The sequence below is a fragment of the Malaclemys terrapin genome, chromosome 1 (assembly GCF_027887155.1).
Source record: "Malaclemys terrapin pileata isolate rMalTer1 chromosome 1, rMalTer1.hap1, whole genome shotgun sequence".
Taxonomy (NCBI): domain Eukaryota; kingdom Metazoa; phylum Chordata; order Testudines; family Emydidae; genus Malaclemys; species Malaclemys terrapin.
In genome coordinates, this window is record NC_071505.1 from 247085143 (window position 1) to 247109096 (window position 23954).

Below are 23954 nucleotides of genomic sequence, written 5' to 3' on the forward strand. Positions count from 1 at the left end.
AAAGATGCTTGGTGGGAAAGGAGGTACCAGGAAAGAGCATACTTTCAAAGCTGTGTGTAGGTCCAGCTATCATTGTGAAAGTTGTCTGAAGGGGTGGAGTGAAGGGGAAACCAAGAAATCCCGGAAAGTGGAAAGGATGGAGTTAGGAGTGGGGCATGGAAAAGAGTTCTGAATGTGCTGCAGGGGAGGGAGGGCACGCATCTGCTCAGTCTGCAGCATTATTAAGGACTTCAGCATCTGCATTTGCTCCTCCATTACTCTAATCATCTGCTCAGTAATGTCCTTAACAAACTCTTTTCTTTTCTGTCCTGCCTTTCAGCTTCCCAGAACTCTTTTTCTCTGCATTGGAGTCAGGGCCGGCTCTAGGTTTTTTGCCGCCCCAAGCAAAAAAAATTTTGGCTGCCCCCTGTCCCAGCCTTGGGCTCCTCGCCGCATCCCCCTGCCACCCCAGCCCTGGGCTCTCCCTCACCATCCCCACCCCCCCTGCCACCCCAGCCCTGGGCTCTAACCCCCCCCCCCACCTGCACCCTCCTTCCGCCCCAGCCCTGGGTCACTGGTAACTCGCTCCCAGGGCAGGTCATTCCGCAGGAATTTTAGGTGTGCACAGAACACAGACAGAACACAGACAGGGCAGGTCATTCCGCAGGAATTTTAGATGTGCACAGAACACAGACCTGCAGTAAAGTGGAACAATTTTCAGCTTGTGTGATCGGAGGATATCTGGATGCATATTATAAGACTGTCCTACATAAATGAGGAAAAGTTGAGGTGCCTTTAATATTCTTTTGTTCCACTCTGGGGAATTTGCCAATGCAATATCACTGTCTTCCTTTTAAACAAACAAACAAACAAACAAACAAACAAACAAACAAACAAACAAACAAACAAACAAGGCAATGGCTGTTGAAAATAGCAATTCCAGTCCTAATAACCACTGGGAAGCATTTCTTGCTCAATTTTATCCTACTTTTTCTATAGCAAGTTACAGTGGATCAGTATATTTGATTTGGGAGAAATGAAGTAACAGCTGCCCAAACTGAGCTTGAGCACTCCTGAATTTTGAGGTGTTCAAATCTGGAAGGCAGGTGCTGGGGGCGGCCTGTGGTTCCGCAGGGGAGCATGGCAGCATGTATGCAGCAGCGTGTCTGGCGCTCTGCGAAGCCAGACGGGTTGGTCTGAGTGGCACGGTAAGGGGGCTGAGGGGTTGGAGAAGGGGTAGGGGGTTACGGGGGGGCAGTCAAGGGACAGGGAACAGGGGGGTTGGATGGGGCGGAGGTTTGGGGGGGCCGGCCGGGGGCAGGAAGAAGGGGGGGTTAGATGGGTCAGGGGTTCGGGGGGTCAGTCATGGGACAGGCAGCAGTTGGATAGGCATGGGAGTCCCAGGGGTTTGTCAGGGGACAGGTAGGGGGTGGGGTCCTAGGGGGAAAGTTGGGGGGGTCTCAGGAGGGGACAGTTGGGGACAAGGAGAAGGGAGGCTTAGATAGGGGATGGGGTCCTGGGGGGCAGTTGGGGGCAGGGGTCCCGGGAGGGGGCAATCAGGGGACAAGGAGCAGCGGCGCTTAGATAGGGGGTGAGGTCCTAGGGGGTAGTTGGCACAGGGGTCCCAGGAGGGGGTGATCAGGGGACAGGGAGCAGGGTGTGTGTGGATGGGTTGGGGTTTCTGTGGGGGGCAGTCAGAGGGAGTGGATGGTGGCAGGGTGGGGCCACCCTCCCTCCCCGTGGAGTGTCCTATTTTTTGAATGTTAAAATATGGTATCCCTACCTTCACAGTGCAGCTCTCCATTCACAGCAGGCTGCAGCCTGAGGTCTTAGCTTCCTCACGTCCTCCCCCTCTTTCCTGTTGGTAGTGGCCAAGGGAATGCTGGGAAATTTAGTTCTTTTCCTGCTCCAGGGCTGGCTCTATAGGCAGGGAGCTAACCAAGGAACTACAGCTCCCAAGGCCCCCGGTTGGTTCTCAGTTCCCAGGCTGGATCCCTGCCGCCCCTGCAAATGGGCTGCCCCACGCACGTTCTTACTTTGCTGGTGCTTAGAGCCGCCCCTGATTGGATTAGTGCAGTATCTCCTGGAACATGTCTTCGTTGCTCCATCTTGGGTGCTTTCTTATCTGGCAGAGATGCTCGGCAACTGTGTGTGGGGTGTTCCTGAAGGCCACATCTGCCAAAGCACAAGGAACAATGCACAGAGACATGATGGTTAAATTCACGCACAGCATTGAAACAGTTCAGTAAAATACACCTTTTGCAACATAACGATCACTTTCTTGACCCTTGGCAAGCACACATCTCTGCGAACACTCAAAGCACAGTGAGTGTTGGCAGGGGGGGAGGGGGTGCTCCACATGGGGAAAAGAGCGCTCACTCTGCAAGGGTTGTGGTGCAGCCAACTAGGGAAAAAATTCTAAATTTTTCCCACACTTCTACAGGCAGCGGTCATTCTAGCAGATATGTCACTGCTAAGGGTAAGCAGGGAAACGAGGGTACATCTACTACATGCTTGTGGCTCATGTTACTAACCTGTGTGCTGCTTTGGTCCCTGCACAAGTGATTGCCGAATGGCATGGGAAAGTTTCCTACAATGGGGGAAGGAACAAAGCTGCTCTGCCACTGAACTTTCGGCAGAGAATTACTGAGTACCTCCAGGAAACTTTCCTGGAGATCTCTCTGGAGGATTCCCGTGAGATCTCAGCGTGCATCAACACCCAGTTCCGCTGTACTGATTAGCTACACAGGGAAATGTCCAGCTCACAGAAACACAGCCAGCCTTCTACATTTCTGTACCCTGCATCCACCTCCACACTACAAAAACCACCCCCACTTATCAGGAGTCTGATCTCCGGGTTCTTGCTTGCTGGAGAGCAACTGCTGAGACTGGCTAGACACCTTGGGAATGGAGAACAGCTCCTGGCTGCCTGCACCACTGGGCGACCTCCTGGGAGCTGCACAGCCTCATCTAACTCCACCTCTATATCTATAACTTCTTCCTCCAGATTAAGTCCTCTTTCTGCCGCCTCAAGGCCTGCCGAAGTATCCACGGGGCTCTTGGTGATGGAGGTGGGGTCGCCACCAAGGATAGCATCCAGCTCCTTATAGAACTGGCAGGTCTTAGGAGCAGCACCGGAACAACGGTTTGCCTCCCTCCCCTTATGGTACGCCTGCCTCAGCTCCTTTATCTTCGCTCTGCACTGCAGCGTGTCCCGATCATAACCCTTTTTGCACAAGCCTCGAGAAATGTGCCCATAGGCAGTGGTGAGCTGGAGCCGGTTCCCACCGGTTCGCAGGAACCGTTTTTTAAATTTAGAAACCCTTTTAGAACCGGTTGTTCCGGGACAACCGGTTCTAAAAGGGCTTTTAAATTTAACAAAAGCTTCAGCAGCTGTCCACCCTGCCCCCGGCCCCCGTTCACTTCCCCCTCCTCCCCTGATCGCTCCGCCCCCCTTCTCCTCCCCTTCTCCTGCTTCCCGCGAATCAGATGTTCGTGGGAAGCCTGAAACAAGCAGCAGGCAGGTAAACTGGGATGGGGACGTGCGAGGAGGGCTCCAGGGAGGCGTGACGCAGCCCAGTCCGGCTCCGGCCTAGCGGCTCCCTCTGGCCTGGCGCCCCGGCCTGGCCCCACTGAGTGCCCCAGCCCGGTCCTGGCCGCGCAGCTCCAGCCCGGCCCGGCTCGGCTCAGGCCCCACGGCGCCGGTCTTGGCCCTGGCCAAGCAGCTCCAGCCCGGCCCGGCTTGGCTCGGACCCTGCGGCGCCGGTCCCGGTCCCGGCCTGGTTCGGCTTGGGCCCCGCGGTGCTGGTCCCGGCCCCGGCCGAGTGGTTCCGGCCCGGCCCACCTCGGCTCGGGCCCCGCGATCCCAGCCCCGGCTGAGTGGCTCCGGCCCGGCCCGGCTCAGGCCCCGTGGTCCTGGCCCCAGCCAAGTGGACCCAGACCCGGCCAAGCGGCTCTAGGCAGCGCGGTAAGGGGGCAGGGAGCAGGGAGGGGGTGTTGGAAAAGGGCAGGGGAGTTCGGGAGGTTGTGGGGGGGTAAATAGGGGTCGGGGCAGTCAGAGGGCAGGGAACAGGGGGATTGAATGGGGGCAAGGGCCCCGGGGGGGCAGTCAGGAAGGAGCAGGGGTTGGATGGGGCGGTGGGGGGCAGTCAGGGGCAGGGGTTCCGGGGGCAGTCGGGGACAGAGAGAAGGGGTGGTTGGATGGGACAGGGGTCTCAGGGGGCCATCAGGAATCAGAGGAGGGGTTGGATGGGGTGGCAAGGGGCAGTCAGGGAACAGGGAATGGGGGTGGATGGGGCAGGGGTCCCGGGGGGGGCCACGACCCCATCATGGGTTGAGGAGGAGGGAACCTGTTGTTAATATTTTGGCAGCTCATCACTGCTCATAGGTATCCCAATTTCTATGGCTCAAGCGCATCTGGGACTGCACAGCCTCCTCTCCTTATATACTGAGCAGATCCAGCAGATTCACAGTGGTCCAAGCGGGCGAGCATTTGCTGCGATAACCTGTCATGGTCATCTGGGAAGGTGCGATGAGACCTCTCCCTGCTGACAAACAGGAAATGGATTTCAAAAATTCCCGGAGCTTCTAAGAGGGTGGGGTGGATGGTTGTTTACCTGGCTGCAGGGCAGTGGCGTTCAAACTGCTGACCAGAGTGGTCATGGTGGGCATTGTGGGACAACTCCTGGAGGCCAATTAAAGTGATAAAATCAAGCGTGGTGTTTATACTGGCACGTTGTCGACAAAAATTTAGAGAAAAAAGACTTATGTCTGTCATCGGGGTGGTTGTATTTTGTTGCCAAAACAGGGCATTTTTTCCACCAAGAATCACATTGCAGTGTGTACGTATTCACTGTTTTGTCGACAAAACTTTGTAGGGTAGACAAGGCCTCAGTTAAGGAGAAATGTTTCCCCTTTTATCACCCTACCCTTTCAAAAGAACTAGGATGAGACAGAGGTGGCACCACTGTGCTGTGGTAGATAAAGCTGGCTTTAGTGGGAGAGGAAGGAAGAGGCCCTACCTTCAATCAGGAAGGGAAAGCAAGGGCTGAAAACATAACTAAACATTTGAATTGAGGCTTCATTAGTAAGGACCAATAGCACAAGGGATGCCAGTCTTGATGGGGTATGTGACGGGTTGGATCACAGAAACCCCCTTGGGAGCTGCCACCCGATGTGCAAAGACTACCCCTGCTTCTGTTTTCCCTGCCAGCTCAGGACACCAGCACCCTGTCTTGCTGAGCCAGACACTCCCGTCTGGCTCCAGACACAGACCCAGGGTCTGAATCACTTGTCCCAAAGCTGCAAGTTTACCTGAAAACAGCTCGCAGTAGTGTGCTTGTCTTTAGCACTCAGATGCCCAACTCCCAATGGGGTCTAAACCCAGATAAATCCGTTTTACCCTGCATAAAGCTTATGCAGGGCAAACCCAGAAATTGTTCGCCCTCTATAACACTGATAGAGAGATATGCACAGTTGTTTGCTCCCCCAGGTATTAATACATACTCTGAGTAAATTACTAAATAAAAAGTGATTTTATTAAATACAGACAGTAGGATTTAAGTGGTTCAAAGTAGTAACAGACAGAACAAAGTAAATCACCAAGCAAAATAAAATAAAATGCGCAAATCTATGCCTAATCAAACTAAATACAGATAAGCTCACCCTCAGAGATGTTTCAGTAAGTTTTTCTCAGACTGGACATCTTCCAGGCCTGGGCACAATCCTGTCCCCTGGTACAGCTCTTGTTGCAGCTCAGGTGGTAGCTAGGGGATTCTTCATGATGGCTCCTCCCCTCTCTGTTCTCTTCCCCCCTTTATATATCTTTTGCATAAGGCGGGAACTCTTTGTCTCTCTGGGTTTCCACCCCCCCTCACTGGAAAAGCACCAGGTTAAAGATGGATTCCAGTTCAGGTGACATGATCACATGTCACTGCAAGACTTCATTACTCACTTGCCAGCACACACATATACAGGAAGACTCACAGGTAAATACAGCCATCTGCAGACAATGGGAGTCATCAAGATTCCAAACCATCATTAATGGTCCACACTTTACACAATTACAATAGGCCCTCAGAGTTACATTTTATATTTCTAGTTTTAGATACAAGAGTGGTACATTTATACAAATCAGATGATCACACTCAGTAGATTATAAACTTTGTAATGATACCTTACAAGAGACCTTTTGCATGAAGCATATCCCAGTTACGTTACATTCACTTATTACCGTATTTTCTCTAAAACCAGCTCAGTTACATTATATTGACTTATTATCAAGTTTTTATAAAACCATATAGACTGCACAACGTCACAGGGTATCTGGACACCACTGCAATAAAAATAATAAATAAGAATGTACTGCCGGGTAGTACAGATTCAGTGTCTAGACTAGGGGTGGAATTCTGGGCTCACAGAAGTCAATAGCAAGCTATCATTGACTTCCAAAGGGTCAGGATTTCACCCCATGCACTGAAAAATTGTTATGTAATATAAGGGTGAAATTGATTCTAAAACTACCTAAATATGGATTCAAATGTTAGACTGATATTTCCAAATAATGATTAGTTGCCCATAATGTTTACTTTCTAATACCTGGAAATTTCAAACAAGAGATCTGTAATTGCTAGCATGGTGAAAAATACAGTTTAGGTTGAAATGAGCTTATAGTTGTATGGATAGTTACTATTCATTGGCATATACTCATAAGCCTTGTTATTTTTATGGGAAAGAAGGGAGAACATAAAATAGTCTGACCTGATCTGACCGACTAGGTCATCAACTGATGGCAACTTTTAAAGAAATACTGTAGTTACTTTTGAAATTGGAATTAAATAGGACTAAATGTATTTTTCAGTTAAAATATCAGATACACCCTGGTCATATTTTACAAGTAAACAATAAGCCATGCAGGAGAGTATTAATAGTTGTTTCAAGAGAACAAAACAAAGTAGAGCAGAGAGATCCCTTTACTCTAATCATCTACCAGAGGAGATTCTTACTAACAAAATGTCTCTTGAACTGAAGCAAAAATCAATGCAATAAGTTAAAACAGGGAAAATGTAGAACAATAATTAGGAACATTCCTAACATGGAGATGAATTAGACTGTGGCATAGCTTATTAAGAGAAGCAGTGAAATCCCCATTGTTGGAGGCATTTAAATCTAAACTGTACAATCCATTAGAAAATGTGCAATCCATCCTTTCCTCTCCATTGCTTAGATACTGTGATGTGGTATAAGAACCTAGATAGATCCCTACTTCTGAAAGCGTTATTAAAATTCCTTTGCATGTGCAATAACAATCCATCATAACTAGGACTGGCTGGAAACTGAATCCACTTTGTGAAAAAACTTACTGGTGTCACTCTCCACCTCATAATAGCCTGGCAGCTAGGGCACTCATTTGGGATATCGGAGACCTAGATTCTGCCTGATTTGGAGCAGGGACTTAAACCTGGGTTCCCTACCTCATAGGCCAGGGCCCTAACCACCAGGCATCTGGTTATTGTGGGGTAGGATTTTCATTTGTGTTTTGACCAGAAATTCCATCCTGGATCTGAGAAACCTTCCTGAGAAAAAAATCATCAAAACCAATTGGTTTCTGCAAAATCCTTTCGCTTCAATAGACAAATTTTGTTGAAATTTTTCAGAAAAATTCTAGTCATTGCTGTCTTCCCACCTCTCGTATTGTAAGTTTCCACTCTATTCAACATGCTACAGTGAAAATAAGCTTCCTCTACAATCACCTGTCTGCTGTCTGCTTCCCCATCACAATCAACTTCCTTATCCTCCCAGCTTTTTACAAATCCGTCCCAGCCTATATCTCCTGTCTTATTTCTTCTTTCTCCCTCACATGGGTCCTACACTCTGTCCATTGCTCTCACCTTGTTGTCCGCTTTGTCTCTTTTCCATCTTGTGCTTTTTGTGATGCTTTCTACACTCAGAACAACCTCACTCCTCCTGTGTGCCCAGTGACTTTTCTTTCCTCCTTCAAGTCTCCTCTGTAAGCCTAACATTCCAACACTAATCTCCACTTGTCATTCCCTTGCCTCGCCATTATAATGTTATAAAACGAAAACCAACAATAAGTAAACATAGCAAAAAAATATATTAACACAAGGTGACACAAATCATTGTAACCCTATGTGCCAAAAATTATTTCTGTCCCACAGAATTTCTGATCTTACTTCAGTTTTGCTATTGTCCTTCTGGTTAATATGTTTATTCTGAAATAGATTGTAAGATAGCTGGGCAGAAAACTTGTCATCCTAGATGTCCCTAAAGCACCATGGTTTACAGGCATCTACTGCTTTTTTGATTTGTTTAGTTTTGGTTGCTTATTTCTGTTCTTTTCAGTAGGAAGGTGGAACAGTGTATCTCTATGAGAAACCCTGAAATGTATACTTTGCACAGTAAAAGCTTTGTTATCCGGCATGTTGAGGGAATGGGGGTGGTGCTGGTAAGTAAAATATTTTGGTTAACTAAGAGGGAGGGAATGTAGGTGCAAGACGGGACTTAGGGCAGGGGGTTGGGGCACCGGGGGGGGGGGGGATTGCTGGATCCAGGTGGCGCTCACCTCAGGTGGCTCCCTGCAAGTGGTGACATGTCCCTCCTGCTCCTAGGCAGAGGCGCGGGCAGGTGGCTCTGCACGCTGCCTCCACCCATAGGCACCACCCCCGCAGCTCCCATTGGCTGCGGTTTCTGGCCAATGGGAGCTGCGGAGCCAGCGCTTGGGGCAGGGTCAGCGCGCAGAGCCACCTAGCCACGCCTCTGCCTAGAAGCAGCATGGATGTGTTGCTGCTTGCAGGGAGCCGCCTGAGGTGAGCACCATCTGGATCCGGCACCATGTACCCCTTCCGTACTCCAACCCTCAGCCCCACACCCCCTCCGTACCCAAACTCTCTCCCAGAGCCTGTGTCCCACACCCCGTCCCGCACTCCAAACCCCTCACGACTGTTCCTCCGCCTAGGAGCAACAGGGACATGTCACGGCTTCCGGGGAGCCATGCGGAGCCAGGTCGGGAGTCTGCCGGCCCCGTGTCAACCGGATTGTAAACCAGACTTTCAACGAAGATCAGAAATGATGGTTTATAGAGCTTTCCGGTTGGTAAACTGCTAGATAACACAGCTTTTACTGTAAATAAAAGGAGAAAAAAAGTAACATTGAAACCTAAGACCATGTTCTGAAAAGCAGTTCTTGTACTGAAAAATTAAGATTGGATTTCAGATGAGGAAATTTAAAATACACAAATACGATGGGCCACTACAGAGAAACAGAAGGGTTTCATTGTCACTAAATTTTATTTTCTAGTTTGTGTATTGATTAGCTACCAAAACAACTTAGGCTTTTAAGATATTATATGTCTGGGAAATTCATCATAGTATACAAGGGGGGAGGGATAGCTCAGTGGTTTGAGCATTGCCCTGCTAAACCCAGGATGGGGGCCATTTAGGGGCCTGGGGGAAAAAAAACCAAAAAACCAATAACCTGTCGGGGACAGTACTTAGTCCTGCTGTGAAGGCAGGGGACTGGACTCAATGACCTTTCAAGGTCCCTTCTAGTTCTGTGAGATAGGTATATATCCATATATTTTTTTATTTTATTTTAGTTATACTGATTAAACTTGCATGAGCTTTCTCCTTACAGTTTTAAAAAATAAGCAGTAGATTCATTTTCCTGAAAACAGGTTCTTCAACTGGCACCTTTGTGATGTCCTGGAAGGGCAAAGGGGCTATAAAGTCAGAGGATGTCCCCATCTGGGGATTCCCCTGACATAGGACATTCCCCTACACCAACCATCAAAGGGCTATGTGCGGTGCTGCTGCATCTGGCTATTTTCAGCTCGTGCACAGACCTGCCATTTTGAACCAGTGTATTATATCCTGAGTCCACTCTAAATTATGCTGTGGCAGGGGCTGGCACTAAGATCAGGAGCTGCAACTGGCTCCTTTGCAGCCTTGCCTGCAATTTGACACAGATGTTAGCGAGCTCGCATTTTTTCTGTTCTTTAGGAAAATCGGAAAACATCAGAATAATACTGAACACTACAACTTTCAAGATGTATGGTACACACACACATGCCATTTCATCATAGCAGTGAATAAGGGCCACAGCTGTGCATTGCTAGTTCTGTATTTGCCTACTTGAGGTGTGAATTACAATATGTAGAGTTTTATTAGGTGACACTGTGGTCTGACAGAGTTTGATTAAAAAAGATGCAAAGATAGCATATTCATGTTATAACAGAATCTGAAAAAAGCCCTACTTTATCGGGAAAATCAAACTGAAGATATTGTCATTATGCTGGAGCACAAGGTTATGGATAAATGTAACAGCCTAAACAGTTCAAGATATATCTGATAAATAATATTGGAATGTGACATAGTTTAGAAAAAGTAAATATGGAAAGGAAAAGAGGGGGGAAAAGAGAGCAACCAAAATTCTTATACCACAATGCAAGAATAGGATTTCTTGGATTTCTAATGGAATAAATGTCCAGTTTCTACCTCTGATTGGTCACAAGGCATTGGAGAGACAACCTAATCTAGGTCTGAATATTGCTTCAGGGACAGGGATGGCTCCAGGCACCAGCCTGGCAAGCAGGTGCTTGGGGCGGCCACTCCGGAGGGGGCGGCACATCCAGCTATTTGGCGGCAATTCGGTGGACGGTCCCTCATTCCCGCTCGAAGCGAAGGACCTCCTGCCGAATTGCCGCCACAGATCTTGATCGCGGCTTTTTTTTTTTTGGTTGCTTGGGGCGGCCAAAACCCTGGAGCCGGCCCTGTTCAGGGAAGTATAATTTTGTGGGGAAATTCCACATTTTGGACAAAGCAGGAAATAATTATGTGTCTGCTTTATTCTTTTTAACAGCAAAGTTTTAAAGCTATTTAGAAGGCTGTAATATTAGAAGTACAATAGTTCCTGGGAGACAGATTGTTGGATGGAATACAGGTGATTAATAAAAGCAATTTATCACCGAATTCTGCATAGTTTTATGGTGTGTAGAAGGAGCCTCTTTTATTTCATATAGGGCACTAAAGGAGGAAATACCAAAGTTAAAGTTTACTGTACAACTTTAACTTGGCCCCCTTTAGGAAGGACTTGTCTACACAGGGAACTGTTTCTGGTGAACTATTCCCAATTTATTTTGAAATAAAGAGTGTCCATAGAGGAAGTTAATCAAGAATATTTAATCTATTTTAAATTCACCTAATCTTATTCTGAATGAACTTTCATGTGTAGACAAGCCCATGGTCACATGAGAAGAAAGATGACAGGAGAGGCCCTGAATCTTTTTTTTAACAAGGCAACAGCTATCCTCTGCAAACTGGAAACTGCACCATAAACACAACTGACCTCCACTTTTTATGTGCAGAGTGTGTACCCCACATTAAGCCTTTAGTAAGAAGCCACATTTCCTCTTCCTTGCTTTGTGTATGGTGACATGCTCATTACATGGTGTATTGATGTGCAGTACCTTAAAGATGGAAACTGAAAACTTGTCCATTAAAAGCAAAAAAAAAAAAAAAGTATCTCTAATCAAAGTATTTATAAATAAGCACCTAATCATTGTCATATCTAGATGCTAAAGAATAAAGAAACTTTCTTGTGAGTAAGTACAATTTGACATGGAGAAATGTGAACCTGATTTAGATTACTTGTATTATGAATATTTTTCAAATGAGGGATTTGGAAAAGTGTTGCATACACGTGATGTATGATTACATTTGTTTATGTGCAAGAAGACTTGACCATCCATATTCTGGGTTGGAAATTGGCTTTGTTCACACCAGCTGAAATTTCAGCCTTGTGTGTAGCCGAGGCCTAGGAATTGCTTAAGCCCTATTTTGAGGAGTAAAGTGGTGCACAAACCTTCTATTGGCTGTCTGCACTAGGGCAGATTCTACCCTCTGTGGGGAGTGGAAGTGTCAGGGCCTCTATGCTGCTTCCACAGCAAGGAACTGAAAGCAAATCCCAAGGAGATCAAGTCTAGGGTTACCATATTTCAGCAAGCAAAAAAGAGGACGGGAGGAGCCCCGCCCTAGCCCCGCCCCTGCCCCTCCCACTTCCCGTCCCCCCAGAACCCCCAACCCTCCCCCCGTTCCTTGTCCCCTGACTGCCCCCTCCTGGGACCCCTGCCCCTAACTGCCCCCCAGGACTCCACTCCCTATCTAAGCCTCCCTGCCTCTTGTCCCCTGACTGCCCCAACCCTTATCCACACCCCCACCCCCAGACAGACCCCTGGGACTCCCACGCCCCATCCAACCACTCCCCCCCCGACAGCCCCCCCTAGAACTCCCAACCCATCTAAACCCCTCTGCTCCCTGTCCCCTGACTGCTCCGATCCCTCTCCCCACTCCTGCCCCCTGACAGCCCCCCCCAGAACTCCCAACCCATCTAAACCTCTCTGCTCCCTGTCCCCTGACTGCTCCGATCCCTCTCCCCACTCCTGCCCCCTGACAGCCCCCCCCCCAGAACTCCCAGCTCCCCACCCCCCCGCTCCTTGTCCCCTGACTGCCCCCTCCTGGGACCCCTGCTCCTAACTGCCCTCCAGAACCCCACCCCCTACCTAAGACTCCCTGTTCCTTGTCCCCTAACTGCCCCCTCCTAAGACCCCCCCAACTGCCCCCCAGGACCCTACCCCCTACCTGTACCCTGACTGCCCAAAACTTTCTCCACTCCCTCCAAAAAGCCCCCCCCCCGTTTCTTGACTGCCCCCTCCAGAACCTTCCTGCCCCCGGTCCCCCTTACCCTGCTGCTCAGAACAGGGTGTTGGGCTCTGTGCGAGCCGAGCCGGACACGTGGCTGCGCTCCCCAGCACAACAAAACCCGGTCCCTGGCCCTGCACAGTGCTGCTGGACCGGGCTGCAGGGGAGAGCTGCCGGCTCAGAATGCAGGGCGGATCCGGCTCCTCTACAGCTGCTCCAGAGTCCAGCCCGGGACTTTCCTGCAGCCCTCCCAGCCACTCGCTCTGCTCTGCCGGGGGAGGGGGGAAATCCCGGACATTGTGAGTACTTTACAAATTCCCCCGGACGCTATTTTTAGCACAAAAAGGACGACATGTCCGGGTAAATCCGGACGAATGGTAACCCTAATCAAGTCAGTCAGAGACATGTCAGCTCCAATGGATGTGAAAGGGATACAGCACTTCATGGGAATGATAAATTTTTTGTCCAAGTTCTGTCCACACGTGGGTGCAGTAACAGAACCCATATGTCAGCTCACAAGGCAGGATGTTGAGAGGGACTGGGTAGGTTCCCAACAGGAAACATTTGACACACTGAAACAAATAGTAATGGATGTCCCTGTCTAAAAGTACTACCAGCCGGGAGAGCCACTGATACTCCAATGTGATTGTGACCCTAATAGCGTCCCAGTGCCACGGGGGAAGGAGCTCTCCAGAATGTAGCAGTGAGCCACAGCTGGCCAGACCAGCTCAGTGTACCCCAACTCACTGCTATCATCTGTCATGTTAAGATATAGGCAAACTGGCTGGTTATTAATATTACTGTGTTGTGTATGTATGGGTGATGTTTCCAGCACATATTTATACTTTTTCACATGTTCTTAGTGTAAGTCAGGGTGGTCTTAAGTTACCCATCCTAGACAAAGGAATGTGGTTCTGCCTGCTTGAATATATCTCCAATGTAAATTAAGCAGGAAGAGACAATGAAATTACATTTATATGCAAGTTAGACAAAGCCATCTGGCAAACCAGGGTGGGGGAGGGCCACTTAACACTCTCTGCAGGGGGGTGGGGGAGAGAGGGGAGGGAGATGGAAGCTGCAGCTCCGGGAAACCTTCCTGCCTCCTGAAACAAGGTCATTGAACTTTGGTAGATATAAGGAGAGAGAGAGAGATTTTGGCATCCTTCATGTGAGGAGACAAGGAAACCAACTGCTTTGGGTTCTGCGTGTTGGATCCTGGCTAAGGCCTGGCCAGCCATGCTGGAAGGATTGTGGAGAGAAAACTACTGTAAAAAGACTCTAGTTTGCTAAGTGAGGTTTTAGGCTTAGAAGCATATTTTTACTTTTGTTTGTAACCATTTCTATCCAAATTACTTCTATTTGGTATCACTTACATATCTGTTCTTTGTTAATAAACTTACTCCATCTCAGTAACTATCTCAGTGTAGTGTTTCAAATGGAAAAGTGAAGTCCTCAGCCAAATTAACAGGCTGGTGCTGTGTACTGTCTCTTTAAAGGAGCAGTGAACTTGTAAGGTTTCGTATGTTCAGTGAGAGGACTGGACACTACAGGGGAGATGGTTTGGGGGAAACTTGGGGCTGGAGGGGCTCTTAGGGTAACCCTGCAAAGGAGTAACCAGGCTGCTGGAAGCCAGGGTGAGGCTATTGTGTTGTGAGCAGGCTGCTGGTATCAGGGCTCTGAGCCACAGCTGCCCAGCACAAATAGTCAGAGCTACAGGGCAGGCAATTACTGGTCTGGTTTGAACCCCACCGCATCACAGTGGTGCATCGGAGAAAGTTTTGGGTGTAGCTCCTTTGCAGGAAAAGCCAGTCTCTCATGCCAGCAGAGCCCTGTGAGACTGAATAGAGGCACACACAAATAGAAAAAGAGCTTCTGGCTGTGTTATTTGGTGGAGCAATTATATCAGTACTTCTGTGGTCAGCTAGTAATAGTGCAATCAAACTACAAACTCCTAGAGACAATCCTGGCAAAGCCCCTTCTCAGTGCTCCAAAGAGATTGCAGTGCATGTTGATGCACCTCTAGCGCTACCAGGTAGAGATCTGATATTGTCCAGGACAATTATTGACATTAGCTGACACCTTGAGCAGTGCCTATATACCCAGCATGAGTAAGTTGGGGGAAAGGGATGAGGGCATTGAATCCATTAACATGCTAGCTCCCACTAACACCCAGTTTCAACAGCAAAGCTGATGGAAATCAAAGAGGCTATGGAAAAGGACATCTATGACTACAGGCAGTCAAGAAAGCAATATCATGAGGGTGGCCAGAAGACAAAAACCAAGTACTGGTAGGAGCAGAACCATATTTTCAAAATAAAGATGTGCTGAGTGAATGGAATGGAATCATATTTTGAGAGCAGAGAGTTGTTTTTCTTGCCTCGTTACATAAGGGTTTCATGGAAAAAATACATACCTCACACCTGGGCATTGACAGCTGTTTTAGTTGGGCTTGAAAGCATGTTTATTGGCCATTAATGAATACACAACTGGACTCCTTGTTAATAGGGTATGATACCTGTTAGGTGTGTGATAACCACCAGTAGAAAGAGACCATGTGAGCTGCCTGTTCGACCATAGGAAAAGGTGGGAGTGGACTTATTTATCTTCAAGGAAAACCAGTACTGGATTACAGTGGATCCTACTCAAACTGCTGGGAGGGCAATGCCCTGCCTGATAAAAGAAACAAGTCAGTGATTGGCAAACTAAAGGCCCACTTTGCAAGATCTGGTGTTCCGGACACTGCAGTCATTGATAACAGACCCCAATTTGCCTTGGAAGAATTCAAGGAGTTTGTGCTCATATGGGAGTTTGACCACCACAACTCCTCCCTAGCATACCCACGGAGTAATGGTGAGATGGCCAAAAAAAGTCCTGCGCAAGCACTGATGGGATGAAGGACTAAAACCCTGCTACCTATTGCAGACAGAAGGATGGAGATACCTCAGAGAGTAGTTGGCCAATAATCAAAGAAAGCAGGCAGTAGAGTATGATAGATCAGCCAAGAACCTACTGGCCCTGGAGACAGGCACTCCTGTGAAGATCTAACCATTAGAGAGACACCAGAAGGAGTGGACTGAAGAAGTTGTGAGGACTGCAGAGGCACCCAGGTCATATGAGGCAACTATGCAGGAGTGACAAGTGATCTGAAGGAACAGAAGACTCTTATAAGTCAGCAGATACAACACCCAGAGAGAGCCTGCAGAGATACAGAGATTGTCACTGGATGGAGAGACAGAGAACCGTCCCAAAGCCAATCCCACAAGGAGGGAGGAGACTCCTCAGAGAGAGAATTTGCCAGACTCGGAGACAGGTGACAAAGACAGAGATAGTTCTCTCTCAGTGTGGTTGTCTGTTGAGGAGACCAAGCTATCTCAAAGACTCTATAACCAGCTGAGTCTGTCGTAAAGACAAGATGCCAACTTAGCAATGTGCTAGCAACATCTCATTGAAGGGACATGGGGTGGGGCTTGGGCATCAATTACACTGGTCTACAATTTTTGAGAAGTCGTCTGCTTCAGAGATAAAATGTGCTATTTATTATGTATTTTGATGTGCTGAATTCAAATATGACAATTAAAACAACGGATTGGCTACTGTTTCTAAGATATTTAAGTTTTAACATTTTATGTCTATGTATATTGTGTAGATAGTAGAGTTTTAATCATAAATTGTAAATCTAGGTCTTTTCATGTGTTTATGGTTGCTTTACACGATAATATTTCACCTGTCCTGTTTATGTAACACTTTAAAAATCAGCAAAAGGGTTATATAAATAAAATTGATTATGAAACAAAAGGCAAAAAACTATTATGTACATAGTTTAGTCCTATTCAGTGTCTACTCGACACTTCTTGGCTTGTCTCTTGTATTCATTAAATGGAGCATCTCTTGTCACTGTCCAGCAGTAGTCTGCAAGCATTGATGGGCTCCATTTGCCCTGATAGCGTTTCTCCATTGTTGCAATGTCCTGGTGAAATCGCTCGCCGTGCTCGTCGCTCATTGCTCCGCAGTTCGGTGGAAAAAAATCTAGATGAGAGTGCAAAAAATGTATCTTTAGTGACATGTTGCAACCAAGACTTTTGTATGCCTTGAGGAGGTTTTCCACCAACAACCTGTAGTTGTCTGCCTTGTTGTTTCCGAGAAAATTTATTGCCACTAACTGGAAGGCTTTCCATGCTGTCTTTTCCTTGCCACGGAGTGCATGGTCAAATGCATCATCTTGAAGAAGTTCACGAATCTGAGGACCAACAAAGACACCTTCCTTTATCTTAGCTTCACTTAACCTTGGAAATTTTCCACGGAGGTACTTGAAAGCTGCTTGTGTTTTGTCAATGGCCTTGACAAAGTTCTTCATCAGACCCAGCTTGATGTGGAAGGGTGGTAACAAAATCTTCCTTGATTCAACAAGTGGTGGATGCTGAACACTTTTCCTTCCAGGCTCCAATGACTGTTGGAATGGCCAATCTTTCTTGATGTAGTGGGAATCTCTTGCACAACTATCCCATTCTCAGAGAAAACAGCAGTACTTGTGTATCCAGTCTGCAGACGAAGCAAGAGAGCAACAATGTTCAAATCGCCACAAAGCTGCCACTGATGTTGGTCATAGTTTATGCACCTCAAAAGTTGTTTCATGTTGTCATAGGTTTCCTTCATATGGACTGCATGACCAACTGGAATTGATGGCAAAACATTGCCATTATGCAGTAAAACAGCTTTAAGACTCGTCTTCGATGAATCAATGAACAGTCTCCACTCATCTGGATCGTGAACAATGTTGAGGGCTGCCATCACACCATCGATGTTGTTGCAGGCTACAAGATCACCTTCCATGAAGAAGAATGGGACAAGATCCTTTTGATGGTCACGGAACATGGAAACCCTAACATCACCTGCCAGGAGATTCCACTGCTGTAGTCTGGAGCCCAACAGCTCTGCCTTACTCTTGGGTAGTTCCAAATCCCTGACAAGGTCATTCAGTTCACCTATGTTATGAGGTGTGGTTCAGAGGAGGAGGATGGGAGAAAATGTGGGTCCTGTGTCATTGATGGTTCAGGACCAGAAGTTTCATCCTCTTCCTCTTCCTCTTCCTCATCTGACTCAAGTGAGAATGATTCTGGTGCATCAGGAACCAGCAGTCCTTCTCCGTGGGGTACTGGTCGTATAGCTGATGGAATGTTTGGATAACGCACAGTCCACTTTTTCTTCTTTGACACACCTTTCCCAACTGGAGGCACCATGCTGGTATGATCTGTTGGCTCTCTCCAAATCATTGGCACTGCAAAAGGCATAGATTTCCTTTTCCTGTTCAACCACTGGTGAAGATTTGTTGCACAAGTGTTGCAGCATATGTGTGGGGCCCACCTCTTGTCCTGAACTCCAATTTTGCAGCTAAAATAAAGGTGATAGGCTTTCTTAACCATAGTGGTTATACTGCGCTTTTGTGATGCAAAAGTCACTTCACCACAAACATAGCAGAAGTTAGGGTTACCATATTTAAAAAATAAAAAAAGAGGACACTCCACGGGCCCTGGCCCCGCCCCTTTCCCAACCCCGGCCCTGCCCCAACTCCGCCCCTTCCCCAAAGTCCCCGCCCTAACTCCCCCTCCTCCCTCCCAGCCACGCGAAAAGGGCTGCCCAAGCGCTACCGGCTTCACGGTTTGCCGGGCAGCCTCCAGACCCTGAGCCCCCGGCCGGCGCTTCCCCAGCACAGCTGGAGCCCGGGAGGGGAAGCGCCCAGCCGGGGGCGCAGGGTCTGGAGGCTGCCTGGCAAACCATGAAGCCGGTAGCGCTCGGGCTTCGGGCAGCCCCCATGCCTCTGGACCCTGCGCCCCCGGCTGGGCACTTCTCCTCCCAGGCTCCAGCTGCTCTGCTCCTCCCCTGACTCTTCAGCTCTGTTTAAGAGCCAAGCTGCCCGAGCCAGCGCTACCGGCTTCGGGCAGCCCCCTTGCCTCTGGACCCCAGCCGCCGGCCGGGCACTTCTCCTCCCCGGCTCCAGCTGCTCTGCTCCTCCCCGACTCAGACTTCGGCTCTGTTTAAGAGCCAAGCTGTCCGAGCCAGCGCTACCGGCTTCGGGCAGCCCCCTTGCCTCCGGACCCTGCGCCGCCGGAGCAGAGCAGCTAGAGCCCGGGAAGGGAAGTGCCCGGCCGGCGGCTGGGGTCCGGAGGCACGGGGGCTGCCCGAAGCCGGTAGCGCTGGCTCGGACAGCTTGGCTCTTAAACAGAGCCGAAGTCTGAGTCAGGGGAGGAGCAGAGCAGCCGCGGGAGAGGAAGTGCCCGGCCGGTATTTTTCCCGGACATGTTCGGCTTTTTGGCAATTCCCCCTGGACGGGGGTTTGATTGCCGAAAAGCCGGACATGTCCGTGAAAAACCGGACGTATGGTAACCCTACAGAAGTTATCTGCACTGTTCACACAAGTACGAGGCATCTCTGCTCACTTTGGCTAAACAGAAATATGTCCCTTTGCAAAATCAAACACTGATAAATAAGAGAGCACAACACTGTATGATTTCTAGAGCTGATACAGGGCAATTTGTTCAGCAGAGTGATGTAAGCTTCATTATGATTGCATCATCCATGACTTCTAGGAATAACGTGATGCAATTCATATCATGTATGATGCAATACCAGCTTCAGATTGCATCATTCATTGTTTTGCCTAAAAAGCAAGTACTGTCCAAACCCAGTCATAGATTTATTCATAGATCCAGTCAAAGATGTATTTTAGTCATTTCTGGTTTAAATTGAGATCCCTTCCCTTTATAACTCACTTCTCCTCCGCCATTCCCAAGTCAAGGGTCATATATACTGACCCAATAGCATATCTTGAAAACTAGAGCCAATCAACAATTTTAAGCATCATTTTCGTTCTCAGTGACCCAGAATTAGTAAAGTTTGACTACATTTATTTCAGAAGCATTTTGGCTGTAGAGCAGTGTTATTTGTTTTTAGTGTTTATGTTAAAATGTTTGTGACAGAGGGAAGGTGTGTCAAGTAGTCAGAGGGTCCCTGGAGAGATGGTTCTTGACAGACACGGATGGAACAGGGAACACCAGGGAGTTAGGCTGGGAGGAACTCAGCTACATGGACAGAGTAGTCCACAGGGTTTAATAAAGATTCACTTGTTCAAATTAATTTGCATTCCTCTTCACTTGTTGGGAATGAAACAGAGTAGGTGTATATACATTAGCTTTGATGGAGCTAGGGTGCTAAAAATAGGAGTGTAGCTGTGGCAGCATGGGCTGCGGCTTGGGCTAGCCGCCTGAGTATAATTCTGCCCAGGACCATAGGTACTTTCTTGGGCAACTAGCCCATCCCACCACCCATGCTGCTGCAACTACACTTTTGTTTTTAATGTATTAGCTCAATCAAACCTAGCATGGGTAATGAGCTGGAAACTACACCTACTTAAATGTAGCTGTACGCAACAACTGACTCCTGTGTTCCTGATTGACTAAGCTGGAGAGTAGAGCAGAAAAATCTTATATTGCATTTAAAGCTTTAATACAGTGGTGGGCAACCTGTGCATGCGGCCCATCAGGGTAATCTGATTGCGGGCTGCAAGACATTTTGCTGATGTTGACTGTCCGTAGGCCTCTGCTTCCCGCAGCTCCCATTGGCCGGGAACGGTGAACCGCAGCCACTGGGAGCCTGAAACAACAGTTTCAGCGCCTGAAACAACAGTTCTGAAATGAACTGCCCCATTTATTCTATACACATAACAATAATGCTACTCTAAGAGTTAACATTGTTAACTATTTCACTGCTTCTCAAAGCATGTAGGAAAGGAAATGGTATCATATTATGAAGACCTACATCAGCATTACCCTGACATCATGGAAGATCTATAAAATTAAGAAGGGTAGGCCTTTCCAAAATCACGTTGAGATTGTTGGGGCCATAGTTGATTTCATTTTCCTAAAGAGGTGCTCAGCTTCCAAAGGTTAACAGCCTTTAAAAAAAAAATCAAAATCTTTATTGGAAAATAAACCCAATCCCTTTCTGTAGAAACAACTGGGCTGTCTCAGATGAACCATTGCCAGAGTTGATTGCTTGTTAAACTTGTCAAAATGTCAAACTTCCTACTATTATTCAAGTACTGGATGAAATGAAGAGCAATAGATGGTCAGCTGTTGCCACGGTGTGTGTGTGTGTGTGTGTGTGTGTGTGTGTGTTTTTAATCAGAGACTGTCTTGTGTTCTTGCTTTTCGTGTGATTATAGCAATTTAGATACCCTAAATTATGCAACAAAACTCATTGCTAACTAGTGATGCCTGTATGATAACTTACACTGAATGTCTTTGGAATAATTCAGATATCTCTGCTTAATGTGTTGGCAGAATTTTTAAAGGGTATTTTATGAGTTATTACAGAATCAGATAGGTTTACCAGAGCCTTGAACATATTTTTATTGGGTGGGGACTAAATAATGCAATCACATATTTTGTACATTACACAGTGCCAGTGTATGCTTTGTACCAACAGACAAGTCAACAGGGAAAGGGTGTTGTTAGTGATTTAATATCAACATGTTGGAATTTAGATTCCTTATTAAATTGTGAGATATTAGGGTGTAGGAAACTTTTAAAGATTTTCTGATTCAGACCTGATTTTTGTCTTTACAAATACCTTGTTAAATATTCCCATTTGCTTTCATCAGTGTCTTGGCTGTTTTGATTATTATGATGATGTCAGGAATCTTGAGCGTTTTCACTGAATTTTCAAAGCTCAATTAAAAAAGTAAAAATGCAATTTCTTGTCAGTGCTAGTTTTCATGAATTTTAAATAATACACTGTCAGGCCTGCCCTTAGTATTTTTTTCCAAGCTTGAGGAACTTTTTGTTCCCTTGCCCTGACTCTTGCCTGTCATTCTCACATCCTACTCTGCATTATATTGTTCAATCACATCAATCTCAAATTGCATAAATAAATAGGGTAACCATATGTCACTGTTTTCAGAGAATTTCTTTGTCATTCTTACAGATAACTGTTTTGTCCTGGTTTTTGTAAGCTCTAGCAGACTGGACATCTGAAGTAACTGCAAGCCAGCTGATGAGCTCCAGAGGGTACGTCTACACAACTATTGGGAGTGAGTCTCGCTGCCTGGGTTGACAGACTCATGCTACCGTGCTGAAAATAGCAATGTGGGCATTTTGGCTTGGGCTGGAGCTAGGACTCTGAAGCCTAAGGAATGGGGTGAGCTTCAGAGCCTGAGCTCCAGCCCGAGTCCAAATGTCAAAGCAAGGTCTACACAGTTATTTTTAGCCCCACTAGTGCGAGTCTGTCGACCTGAGCTGCGAGACACGCTCTCAACAACAGTGTATGCATACCCTTAGGGATCTCCCCTAGCTCTGTCCTAATATAATGTTCATGGAATCATAGAAGATTAGGGTTGGCAGAGACCTTAGGAGGTCATCTAAACCAACCCCCTGCTCAAAGCAGGACCAACCCCAACTAAATCATCCCAGCCAGGGCTTTGTGAAGCTGGGCCTTAAAAATCTCTAAGGATGGAGATTCCACCACCTTCAGAGGTAATCCATTCCAGGGCTTCACCACCCTCCTAGTGAAAAAGTTTTTCTTAATATCCAACCTAGACCTTCCCCACTGCAACTTGAGACCATTGCTCCTTGTTCTGTCATCACTGAGAACAGCTCCATCCTTTTTGGAACCCCCCTTCAGGTAGTTGAAGGCTGCTATCAAATTCCCCCTCACTCTTCTCTTCTGCAGACTAAATGAGCCCAGTTCCCTCAGCCTCTCCTCGTAAGTCATGTGCCCTGATTATTTTCATTGCCCTCCGCTGGACTCTTTCCAATTTGTCCACACCTTTCTGTATTGGGAGACCAAAACTGGCCGCAATACTCCAGATGTGGTTTCACCAGTGCTGAATAGAGGAGAATAATCACTTCCCTCAATCTGCTGGCAACGCTCCTACTAACGTAGCCCAATATGCCGTTAGCCTTCTTGGCAACAAGGGCACACTGTTGACTCATATCCAGCTTTTTGTCCACTGTAATCCCCAGGTCCTTTTCTGCAGAACTGCCGCTTAGCCAGTCGGTCCCTAGCCTGTAGCAGTGCATGGGATTCTTCCATCCTAAATGCAGGACTCTGCACCTGCACTTGTCCTTGTTGAACCTCATCAGATTTCTTTTGGCCCAATCCTCCAATTTGTCTAGGTCACTCTGGACCCTATCCCTACCCTCCAGCGTATCTACCTCTCTCCCCAGCTTAGTGTCATCTACGAACTTGCTGAGGATGCAATCCATCCCATCATCCAGATCATTAATGAATATGTTGAAGAAAAAAAATGTTGCCACCAGACCTCTAATAAAAATGTTGCCACCAGACCTCCTCCAGCAAACATCCCCTCCACATATAGAATAGCTCAGGTACACAGAACAGAAGGGATCAAGGGGAAGACAAAGGACTGAGTGAGTGAATGATTGTGATAGAGAGAATGAGGAAAGGATATAAAGGTGACAGCTGGAGAGGGAAGAGGAAAGAAAGTGAAGACTGAAGCAAGGGGAAAAAGAGAGGAGAAAGGGGAAGAAAAACACCTCAAAATCTTAAAACATAGTACATGTAACAGAAGGGAATGGCAGTTTTTCTCTCTTCTCCAGCATCCAAATCCTGCTGCACAAACTACCCTGACCCAGCTCCACTAATATACTAATAAAATACTCTGTGAATCCTAGTATCCTGTGAATCCTTCTCCTTTAGGACAAGCATCTTATTTTCCACACTTTACAGCTGGCTGATCTAGAAAACTAGCTTAGTTTTAATCAAATTACGTCTAAAATTATTGAACAATTTGAAGTATTTGCAACAGCCCAACATTTCAGATGTGATTTTTTTGTTTGTATGAATTCATGTATCAGACTGTTAGTATTAAAGTTTGAACAGTTCATATTCTACTGATATCATTGGCTATGAGAGGCTTTCATGACTCCTTGAAGACCTCAAGTATTTCTTGATCAGGTTCTGATTTGTAGTGAGTATTTACTAAAATGCATTTAAATTTTGAAATCCAGCTATTAATACTACATCCTGCTAAAACTCTTCAAGATACAGCATGTTTCACCATCCAAAACATTTCTAACTGTCTTTGTTGCTAATTCTTAATCTCACCACAGTGTTGTTCTTTAATGTTTTTTCTTTTAGATCCCAAAGGAGGATACATCCCTGAAATAAAATGTCAACCTTCACCATAGGAAAATCATCCCCTAATCAAAGTGGTATGTTGATGCTATTACTTTCAGGGTATTTAAA

General features: G+C 47.0%; 1 protein-coding gene across 4 annotated transcripts in view; it reads left to right on the forward strand.

The window, feature by feature from the left end:
- The window catches only part of SCEL (sciellin), an 82968-nt gene that overhangs the window by 3599 nt on the left and 55415 nt on the right, over positions 1 to 23954 (forward strand). For 3 of the 4 annotated variants that reach the window (XM_054011750.1, XM_054011727.1, XM_054011761.1), the window contains exon 2: positions 23847 to 23920. In XM_054011750.1, the coding sequence (XP_053867725.1) occupies positions 23878 to 23920 (43 nt within the window). In that variant the 5' untranslated portion in view covers positions 23847 to 23877. Of the gene's footprint in view, positions 1 to 2997; positions 3146 to 23846; positions 23921 to 23954 lie in introns of those variants that run through there. The other variant, XM_054011739.1, reaches the window with a different exon arrangement.